Below are 12,007 nucleotides of genomic sequence, written 5' to 3'. Positions count from 1 at the left end.
CTGTTTTCTATGGTGAAGGTCAATTGGAAATAAAGCACAAAGCTTTTGTCCATCAGCTTTTTCATTGTAAGCTTTTAATTTGAAGCAGTGTGTCTCTCTTCATCTCGGCCTCCGAGGATTATCCATTATACACTGAACCCAATTTTAGCTCAAATTGAGGGAGAGACTTTAGATCAGCAAGGGGCCGAATTTAGCATTTTAATCTTTTCTCTCTCACTCTCTTTTTTCGAAGTCACTAGCTGACTCCTGGCCCTTAGTAAATGCCCATTCTGCTAAAGAAATGATTTCAGATGCCATCTGCCAACACTTTAGAGAATTTCAGCAGTTTGGAGGACAATAATAAAGACAAGAGCGCTGCAGTTCACAGCAAACTGATAAGATTTATTAAATTCATATTCTGAGGACTAGTTTGAAACCCGAATCAAGAAACAAAATGCATGGAGGTTTTTGAAATAAATAGTATTTATTTGGAAGAGACCATGTACAATATTAAACATAAATGTTTTCATTTGATGTCCAGTTTGATTGGCAGGTCACCATTAATAACCTCCTCTCAGTAAAATAACAATTTCTACATGATGCATACAATATATATTCTGTCATCACTTACTCCTCAAGTTGTTCCAAACCTGTTTTTTTTTCTTCTTACTCTTCTGTTGAACACAAAAGAAGATATTTTGTAGACTGAGAGAAACCAAACAATTTCTGGTCACCATTGACTTCCATAGTATTTATTTTTTCCATACTCTTGATATCAGTTGAGATCAGCAGCTGTTCGATTACCCACACTCCAGTGGGAAACAGCTTGAGGATGAGTAAATAATAACAGGATTTTTAGTTTTGGCTGAATTATCTCTTTAACTGTCAATATATATTGTATTCATTATTATTAGTTTCTTCTTTCATGTTCCACAGAAGAATTGACAGTCACATGGGTTTGAGCATGACTGAATAATGACACACTGTAAATCCCGTCATCATTTACTTAGCCTCGTGTTGTTTCAAAGACATATGACTGTAATTCTTCCTTGGAAGACAAAAGAAAATATTTTAACGTTTGGGCTTGCTGCTCTTTTGCATTCAGGATTCACTTACTGTTTGCATTATTTAGCATTGCCATGCATTTTAAGCTAAAAGCGTGCAGGTTTTCATACATCATACATCATTACTGTCATGGTGTGATTCAGGTGGGCTCTGTGAAAGCTGTAGGCTAACTGCGAGTCCAGCTGGAAACTGCTTTCATTTAGAGAGACTGCTTTGCACCTTTTTGTTTTGCCCTGTCCAAATAAATAATGACCCTGCAAAAAAAAAAAAAAAAAAAAACGCACCTCTGTAGATGCCAGACAACATTTTGTTAGCCTGGATAAGGTTTTACTGGTTTTGTGAGAAATGACTGACTGGTGATCAATATTTATTGATTCATGCTTCTTTCTCTCCTGGCTTCTGTTCTCCTCTCCTCTCCCTTCAGAAGAATTTTTTTGTTATATGAACACATTATAAACGATCTTGTAAATATATAATCATTAATTCCTTGCTACATTTCAATGGCTATTTATGCATATACTTAATTACTAAATGTCAATTGAATAGTCATTTATGCATATACTAAATTATTTGCTAAATGTTGTCCCGTACCCATGTCCCATACGTACAATCATAAATTAATTGTAAAAGTTTTTTTTTTTACTAAAATAATTGTGAAATCATTTAGAAGGAAGAGTCAAATTAAATATCATTTGATAAATTAGTATTTAGCATAATTTCCAATCTCAATATCTGTAAAATTATGCAAAAACTGGTAAAATATTAATTGAACATATTTAGTATATATAAAACGCTAGCTATGTAATTAGCAATTTTATTTTTATTTTTTTAATCAAATTTATAATGCAGTGCATGTTTTGCATGATTTATGCAATTCATAATTTAAGAAGCTAGAACATTGGTTCAAAAACATAATTTAGAAGATATTACAGAACCCTCTTTTGATATTTGTTATTTTAGTATTATTTTTATAATATTATGTTACTTCTTATTATTTGATAAGATTAACTTTCTCTGTCTCTCTCTTTATGCATATATATATTCATGTTATGTGTTTTGTACGGAGCCCCGCACATGACATGCAAGAAAAAAAAAAATTGTGCACATGATTTACTAAATGCGTTCCCTCAATTTACTAAAACGTGCACACAATTACTATTGCGTTCCCTCGATTTACTATTGTGTTCCCTCAGTTTTCTAAATAGTGCGCACAATTTATAAATCGAGTGAACGAAATAGTAAATTGAGGGAACGCTATATTAAACGTGTGCACATTTTAGTACATTGAGGGAACAAACTAAATCGTGCACATGATTTAGCCTTATATTTTTTCCTGCATGTCATGTGCGGGGCATCGTAGTTTTGTAATGTTTATTTTTATTTTTATTTTTCGTTTATTTTTTTTTTTTATTATTATTTAATTTGCGATAATTTTTATTTCATTTTTTATTTTAGTGATTTTGGTACTTCAAATTAAGGCAGCATTTCTAATTTTGTCATTTTATCTATTTTCTTAATTTTAATTAATTTTACTTAGTTTAATTGTTTTATTTCAATTATTGGAAACAAGATTTTTGAACATAGACTTGAAAGTGCATGCTCCAAACCTAAATTTTCATAATCCATGACTGAAAACATTTTTGTAACATGATATTGATGTACCATTTTCATGGTAATGCAATCTTTGATTTTAAAATGGGTTTCAAAGGATGAATTTTGAGGATTTTATGTTTTCAAGTGATGTTTTATGTTTGCAATTTCTGATGATTTCTAAAGTGTGATAGAGAAAAAGGCAACAAAGACTTTTTTTTTTTTGACAAAGCTCAGAACTCCTGTTACTCCTGTTACGCTTTTCCTACATAATTTTTAACAAAAAAGATTGGTAAAGTATCTATTTAGGAGTCTTTCCAACGATATATAGTTTGTCATGATTAGATTTGACTGTAATAAACGTAGGCATCCCACCGAGGGGCTGAGTGACAGTTAACAGTAACAACACTTTTGGACATTGTCAGTAGAAAACTGAAGAAATGAGGAGTGAGAAGTGTTATGTAAACACCCCTAGTTGAAGACACGTGTACATGTGATTGTTTGTCTCTCTTTCAGGTGTTGTGTATGATAACGGCTCCTGTCACCATGATTCTGTCGTCTAAGCAGGACGCCTCGTTCGCCTTCGCCTCGCTGGCCATCATCTTCTCCGTCTACATCACTCTAGTTGTCCTCTTCGTCCCTAAGGTACAACAGAAGATCATTTTCTCAAAACGAGAAGGAGCACTAATGTAAATATTGCATTACAGTGATGAATATTAATGATGGATATCTAGAGCAGGGGAGGCGTGTAAATGTGTGACATATGCATCTCTCTCAGCGGTCTGCTCGTGAAATCTTGAAGCGCACTGAGGGGCGATGTTATGGAGATGTGGTGCAATCAGTGTCAGCAGAGGAGACAGGTGTTATTACACATCTCAGGAGAATATGAAAGAGATGAAAGTAGAGACATAAAGTATTTTTGTACAACAGCCAATAATGAGCTGCTATGTATACAGAGAAAGACGACATGTTGTGTACACCCAGTGTTGTTTTACTCTTTTTTTATACTATTACACTTTTTATTAATATTTTGCCTTCGCTTTTATTTTTTAACATTTTCAGTTATCATTTTTTGTCTTTTTTTTTTTTTTTTTTATTTTTAATTTTAGTTTTATATATTATTCCAGTTTGTAACATTAGTCCTTCAACACTTCAATTTTTTTGCCTAATATTTATATTTTGTTTTCGTCTTTATTTCATTTAAACAAAATTGTTTTCATAATTTTAGTTAATAATAACCCTGCTCCAGACCTTTTTTGCTGAATGCATAGTATATTTTCTTTCTTCTTTCTGTTTCATTTGGGAAAATGTTTGGAACAATGTATCCCACAATGCACTTCACCCATCCGTTTTCAGTCTGAAGAATGAATCAGGCAACCCAAGCAATATCAAATATGTCAACATTTATGAACCTTATCTCTTTGAATTATTCTTTAATTGGACTGCTAGAAGGCTCTCGTATGCAGAAGTAAATTGCAATTTTAAATAACAGTTTTAATTTCTAAGATAATAACACTATGACTCAATGAGTATAGTCTAATTTTATTTGAACTCATAATTGCTGACTGTTATTTGTAATTTTTAGTTTTTTATTACTTTTATTATTTATATTGTTGTCTGTTGCTTAACTTTCGCTTACTATTTTTAAAAAGTAGTACATAGAAGGCTGTATATATTCTGTGGTCTGTAGTTAAACCCCGTGTGGTGTGTTTGGTGCAGATGCGGAGGCTTATCACTCGTGGTGAGTGGCAGTCGGACCAGCAGGAGACCATGAAGACCGGCTCATCCACAAACAACAACGATGAAGAGAAATCCCGCCAGCTGGAGAGAGAGAACAAAGAGCTGCAGAAGATCATCCAGGAGGTTCTGTGTCACCCTCACTTTCTCCAGCACACGCTTGAGGATGTCTGATAAACACCATACTGAGCACATTTCACAACTGATTTGAGAACGCCTTTCATTTTAGTTCAGATGTGTACTGGGGTGGTAACAATGCAGAATTGTACTTGTTATTAATGGAAATATATGTGCTGTAAGTGTAGTTTTCAATAATACAATACATTTCATTATATGTATAATTCATTGTTATTTTATGGACCATGGTGGAGAATCACTTCATTTTCCATGTACATAACTGATGCTCTTGAAAAGATCAGTGGGATAATGTAAGCCACTTTCATTCCCGTTTAATCGGAAAGTAAAAACACCAAACATAGTTTCTGATTGTCTCTGCCTCAGAAATTGAACACTTTGGGCTTAGACAGGGTAATGCACATGATAATCAGATCAACTGGATTTTGTGGATGGAGAAACTTAATATCTGGACAAATTCATCATATTTTGACAATATAACTGCCCCAAATATATTATTCACTCTATATATTCATTACAGGACATAATATATTTTATATATTTATCAAATTTTCATGAAAACAAAGCTGATATTACTAATATAGAATTGCCATTACACCATGTCAAAAAAAAAAATAATTATTACCAAAATTAATGGAATATGGAGTTTGTAGTTTATTATTAGTAGACTTGAGCCAGTAAGATCAATAGATTATATGGATTCCTAATGTAATGTCAAAAAATATTTTATAAGTCATCTGAAAACAAGGAGGTATATGGACAGTAATGAGCTTGTTTTAAAGAAACCTGATGAGGAAAAAGTCTACATACGAAGGAGTAAATCAGCACAGTCAGAATTAATGTGTAATAATGCATTTTGTTGCATGCAATAGCTACTTATTTTAGCATCATTTATAAACTATTATAGTATTTCTTAATATTTTCAATAGTTTTTATTTTCATCTTAGTAAAATTTGGGTCCGTTTTAGTCATTTTGCTGTGTTAGTTTAACGGTATTTTAATTCAGTTAGTTGCTCTCTGTAAGTTCTTATCTAATGTTATGTTTTATTTGATTTCAGTATTATTTCAGTTGATAATTAATATATATATATATATATATATATATATATATATAGTTTTAGTAAACAATAACAACACTGAAAGCAAATTCCCCTTTTGTGTGACTGTAATGTCTTTGAATTGTGATTTTAGCAAACTCCTCTTCCTGTCATTCCAGTTCAGCGTCCATGTGGCCAGCTCAGTTCGAATTCTTCTTCAAAAAGAGCTCATTCTTAAACTCTCAAATTGCCCATACCCCGTCTCATACTAAAAATATCATGAGAGCCGTGGCAGATTTTCACTTTTACCTTAATTTTCCTATTCTCAGTGGTTTTCATAACTGATAATATATTTAGGCTCAGCAGAAATGAGTTTCTCATCTCGCCTCTTGTTTTCTCCCGCCAGAAAGAGGAACGTGTATCAGAGCTGAGAAACCAGCTGTCAGAGCGCCAGGCCCTGCGCTCCAGGAAACGCCCCACCTCCTCCAGTCAGAACCACAGCTCTCCATCTCTCCCCGCTCCTCAGAACGATCCCAAATCTCTCCTACCGCCTCCAGGATACCCCCTCCCTGCCTCCGACAACCACTCCCTCCCTCCCACCTTCTCCAACACCTCCCCCCTCTACCAGCCCGACGGCAAGATCAACCGCAACAGCTGCCATCCCGGCCGACTGCAGCTCCTCTACAAGTGAACCGTGAGGAACCGGGATCAAATGCGAGCGGGCACACAGCGAACTGAAAGGGGGGAGAGAAACAAGCTACCTTGATTGACACTTGCTGTGATTATAGGGAGGTTATACACAGGAGGCTTGAGAGTCTGGCTTTGATTTGCATCATTTGATGTGTCACCGTATTTGAAAACCACACATGCTATGAACCATTTCAGTGTTCAGATGAGTAACCCTCAGCTGATTTTGACTCGGAAAATTGTGGACGAATGATAACATGCTAAGAACATCATTATTCCCTTAAGATACTAATATTTTGGAATCTATTACTATTGTAATACCACAATTTTTCGATACGTTTAGCTTTTTTGTTCATGTTTCCTACAGTTCAATCAGGTTGTCTGAATATAAGCCATGACGCACCAAGCTGACACATCGGCCAGTGTCAGGCCATCGAAGAGCATCAGTCAGACTAGTTTTTGTAGTTTGTGTTCAGCACTATTCAGATATATTGGGGGCCTTTTGGCCAATTAAGCATCGTCATTCATTGAGAGAGAACTCTGATTGGCTGATCGGTTTAACATACAAGTGCATGAGAATAAAAGCAAAAGTCGTGAATGCAAGAAAAGAAGTCAAGAATGCACAGACCGAAGGCTGTTCTAATTTTTTGTCATCTGACCTGAACATCCAATGACCAAATATTTTCACATTTTTCATCTGGAATAAAAAAACAAAAAAACTGTTGAAAAAATGACATATTCAGACTATTGATACATGCAGTTGTCTTGTAGCTGCTAGCTGGCCATTGGCTGTAGCCATCGCAGTATGTTTAAGACAGATGCGTGAACGCGAGGCAACAACAGTCAGCTGTCATCGCTGCCAGTTTGGTTTAGTGTGTCAAGGCCTTAAAGGGATAGTTCACCCCAAAATGAAAATTCATTCATTCATGTCATTGATTACTAACCTTCATGCCATTCTAAACCTGTGAGACCTTCACTAGTCCGTGTCACATGAACTATGTCCTTACTACCTTTCTTGGCCTTGAACGTGCTCGTCGCATTGCTGTCTATGGGAGGGTCAGCTCAGATTTCATCAGAAATATCTTTAATGTCTCATGGGTTCAGAATGAAATGAGGGTGAGTAATTAATGACAGAACATTCCTGTTTAGGTCAACTATCCCTTTAAATGTGAACTCTGAATCTGCATTAGAGAGAATAACCGATTCACACACACATTTTGATATCATGACATTGAATTGCAATATATGTATTGCGATATGTATCATGTCGTGAAGATGTTGCCGTTTTCATTACAGTCTGCCAAGTCCTTAATATGCAATCGCGAGTCAGTGTGGTAACGACATAGACATTTTTTTTACATTTACATTTATTTGGCAGATGCTTTTATCCAGTAATTTTTACAGTACGTCTAAAGTTTACATTTTATCAGTATGTGTTCCCTGGGAGTCGAACCCTTGATCTTAGTGTTGCTGGCATCATACTTGAACTGCGTTTGACTTCGGACTACTTCATATCCTGTTTGAATCTACCAATTTTCCAATTTCAACATGACCTCGTAAACATTCTTTTACAGCTGACAGTATTATGAAACGTCTCGTGACCAAGAACAAAATATTTATAATTTCCTGTTTTTTTAATCCATTACCTCATTTTGAACTCCCTTTTGAGGGATTCCTATCTTGCATCACAGACTTGATACCTCAAATAATGTAGTTTGTTGAAGAGAGGTGTGCTATTGTTTTTTTAAGTGATCAGATTCATGATAAAAATCCCTTTTATTTACAATGAAGAAAGGATATTTTTGAAGAAACCCACCATACCTTAGCAAGTTCATAGCAAAACCCTGCCAATTTAAGGTGATTATTGCATGGACAAAAATCACTCATAATTCCTTTATTAAACAAAAAGTCTAGCTTCACAATAAGCTGCAACGCTGTAATGAAATGTTGGTTTGCTTATAGCCAGCTTTTCTCCCAGAGCATGCTGGGATAATATATTACCAGTCAAAAGCTGTTGAAGGCGTTTGAAGTCTTTGTACAGAGGAGACGTAATTTCATCACAGATTTGGTGGTTTTATTTTTATTAGATCCCCCTTGTCGCTGAAAGCTGCAGATTGAATCTCACAGCATTGTAATGCAGTTTGCTTCTAAATGCCACCTGCCATATTGAAAGCGTTGCAGAATGCTGCTACTTTGCAATGCAGATAACATCAAAAGTGCATTGTGCAACCATCTTCATTGTGTGTTTGGTGCACAGTAATAGAAAAGAAAAAAAAAGGGGAATGAGTTTATTAGTTGAGCGTGCAATGTGGTACTTTACTTGGTCACTCATTCACACACTCATCAGCTGCTTTGTGTCACTCAAACCATGTTACATTTGCCTACAGTACAGTACGTGATTTCTAAAAACAGTATAGAGGAACTTGGCCAACTCATCCTGAATAGAACGCCTGTTTCCTGTCTGCAGCGCCCCCTAAATGACAGTCTTCAACGGCAGCTTTTCTCCACAGCTGTGTGTCTGTTTGACCCCTGTATACTCTTGCTATATCTTGGATTCATCAGCAGGCCTGTACAGCAAAGTTTCCTCAGTTTCAGCTGGACTATAAATGGCTCGTCTCGTCTGCTTCATTTCCTTCTTTGCGGTGGCAAAGACTCTCTCATTTGGAGGGACGGGATGTACAGAAAAAAAGAAAAATCCCTACAGGGACTATGAGAGTCATTTGTCTATTCATAAGTGGTTGTGACAATAGCACATTGCTCATTATTTTTGAGAACTGTTAATACCTCATGATATGTGGATTGTTGCTGCTGATGGGCTGTGTTTGGAATACCATACTACCCTTAGTGTAGTATATAGTATGCATACTGGGTACAGTATGTGGAAGGGTACCATATACCACAATGAAATCTCTGAAAACTATAATAGAGTGAAATATTCAGGTTCACAAAGTAAAAATCCTGTTCATTTTTTTTTTTTTTTAGGGAAATTCTATTTTTAAAAGTAACTTTAAATCTTTAAAAACAGAACTACTCTCAGCTACGAGGTTGATAATCTTTTGTTGAAACCATCAGCCCATATTTCGACACATTTATCAAATAATCATGCGAGTTCCTGGTGGAAAAAACGACATTACCCATGATTCTGCAGAGAATCTCCACCAATAAGAGAACTGCAAGTAAATATATCTCATGAAGCTCTGCAAATGATTTAGAGTCAGTTGCCCTGCACTCCTAAACTAATTATGCATAATATGCCAATTATGCAATATAAATAAAATATATTGTTTCTATATCAACAGTCTATATTTCTCCATTTTCTTAAAACGTCTGTCATTTGCAGTGCTTCATGGGATTGTAGTTCTTTACATCTACACCTTTGTCTTTTTGTCCAATTTTCAAATACTTTTTTTTTTTTTTTTTTTTTTTTTTTTTGCTTCAAACCAAAAATGTAAGCACGCAATTGTTGAAAAATGTTGTCATTTATCTCATATCTTGCTGGTTTGGTTCATGGCTTATAACAGAGACTTTTTTAGATCACAATGGTAAAAAATGATTCAGAGAAATACTCCCAGAACCAATAAAGTTGGCATTCTGTAAACCAATATTAAATAATAATAAGATCCCAAAAGTTATATTTTGTAACTAGGCCTATCAAAATCCATATCAACCATATTTATTTAATGAATGATACTGGACGTTCTCTACTGTTTACGGTTTAATGCATACTGTACACTTTGAGATACAGTATATACTGGCAGTATAGTGCTATACTCTACTACAGTATTCTAGTATTCTATTCCAAACACAGATGGATATTGAACAACGTCATGATGTCATCGATTTGGTGTGTCATAAGCACTTGTGATTGGTTAAATGGTGCTCCGGTGATTTACCCCTAACGCTGATACAAGATGACTCTCCAGGATGTCGTGAATATGAGTTCAAACCCCACCATGGTGTTTATTATCGGCCTACTCTAATTTTTCATTCATCATTTCTTGTCAAATGGTGGTTCAATAATAATCATGATAGTGATGTTCATGCAGACGATGATATGCACAAATGCTAATTGTGTAAATGCTAAATGTACATGATAAATGTATTCTCTTGCACAAAGTATGAAGTATATAACGTCAAAGGTATTCGTATGTGGTATTGAAAATATATTTGTATTTGTACTATGATAGATTCTGTACAACGCTATTGGACTGTTGTCTATGGTGAAATAAATGTAGTTTTTGCTACATTTTTTTTTTTAACTCTTCATGTCTTCAGTGGTTTTTGTGTTCGATGAGTCACACTGCACTCACAGAAGCCACTTTATAACTACCCTTCAGGGGCAACGTAAGACTTGCCCGTTCATTATTTTGATGCACTTTCAGTCACCTTCAGCACAGACTGTGTGAATATGAGAAAACTGATATAATAAAATAATATGATGAGGCATCTGATGGCATTTCAGTGGAAGTCCCAGTCAAAGGGGACTTCTAGAGTTAATGCCATTTGCATTTAGACTTCTGAGATATATTTAGAGCATTCTTTGATGCTTTTTCTGGTTTCCAAACAAGCCTTCTGCAGTTTCAAATATGGGTTGCACTTGAACTGAAACAATTCTAAGTAATAATGTTGCACTAGATATTATCAGCTTACATCAGTTTGATTGTATGAGCTGTACATTTTCTGTCATTTGAATTCCTCAGGAAAATGATTTAACGCTGGGGGTTTTATTTGTGACATCTGTGATGGGCGGGCTTTTTGGTTTGTTTGTTTGCGACAATATACTGTCAAGACAACAGATGCTACACCTTTTAATGAACAATATCCCATGAATAATTCACTTCAATGCTCTAAGAATCTCCCATTTTCTCCCACATCTTCACTCCCACGCATGCTTTTAAACACCATTTCTCCCTTTTTACTTCTCTTTATTAGCAGTGTTCGCTGGAATGTGTCTAAAGCAGGTAAAAACATCATTTACTCTCTGTCAAAATCCATGTTCCAGTTATTAAACATATTTGGTCAATGCAACATACATTTAATGTTATGTAATGATTCACTTCCATGCATGCATTACTAATTTGCATGTCTGTAATATTGCTGCAGGGGTTGTCTGTTGAAAGTCATTTGTTGATACCTGAGATTTATGGGAAATAGTTAAAACTTTTAGTTAAAAAGCAGCGTTCACAGTTAACTCTCTTTTAATAGATGCTGATTGATTTTTCAAGCACATTCCTATAAAAACAGCAGAACTATTAGGTGAAAATGAACTCCAATTGATATTTGAAGGCAGATTATAGCTGTATGAATCACACTCATAATGTAGCCTACACATTATCCCCCAATGCCTCAAGCACAAGTTTTTCCACTGTATTTTGTCGTAAAAACCCACTGATTTTATAGCTCCTCAACCATTGTTGATTAATAAGTGTAACAGATAGGCCTGAAATAACCACAAAAATGCAGTGCTCCCTGGAACCTGACATGGTGGTGTGTGGTAGGGAGTTCCCCTCACCAAAAGCACACTCATTTCTCTGTAGTGTCAGTGGAAACGTGCAATGAAACGCAATACCTAGTAGGTACCCTGCTTTCTTATTTTAAATACAAACATCTTGATCATTTTATGCAGAGATATTTCATCCCAGCCAATGTTTCCTCTGCAGCAACCTCTTTACATCTACACCTTTGTCTTTTTGTACAGTCTTAAAATAATTTTTTTTTTGTTGCTTCAAACCAAAAATTTAAGCATGCAATTGTTGAAAAATGTCATTTATCTCATA

The 12,007-nt window shown here is 35.2% G+C and overlaps 1 protein-coding gene across 3 annotated transcripts in view; it reads left to right on the top strand.

Moving 5' to 3' along the window:
* The window catches only part of gabbr1b (gamma-aminobutyric acid (GABA) B receptor, 1b), a 118,931-nt gene extending 108,437 nt beyond the window's left edge, over positions 1 to 10,494 (top strand). For 2 of the 3 annotated variants that reach the window (XM_026289061.1, XM_026289063.1), the window contains exons 22-24: positions 3,151 to 3,279; positions 4,354 to 4,497; positions 5,950 to 6,234. In XM_026289061.1, coding sequence (XP_026144846.1) covers positions 3,151 to 3,279; positions 4,354 to 4,497; positions 5,950 to 6,234 — 558 coding nt within the window. Of the gene's footprint in view, positions 1 to 3,150; positions 3,280 to 4,353; positions 4,498 to 5,949 lie in introns of all 3 variants that reach the window. The other variant, XM_026289062.1, reaches the window with a different exon arrangement.
* Positions 10,495 to 12,007: the final 1,513 nt, after the last annotated feature.

This window comes from Carassius auratus, chromosome 19 (assembly GCF_003368295.1).
Source record: "Carassius auratus strain Wakin chromosome 19, ASM336829v1, whole genome shotgun sequence".
In the NCBI taxonomy this organism is placed as follows: Eukaryota; Metazoa; Chordata; class Actinopteri; order Cypriniformes; family Cyprinidae; genus Carassius; species Carassius auratus.
The sequence above is the reverse complement of the archived record's forward strand: the minus strand, read 5'-3'. Positions and strand labels throughout refer to the sequence as shown.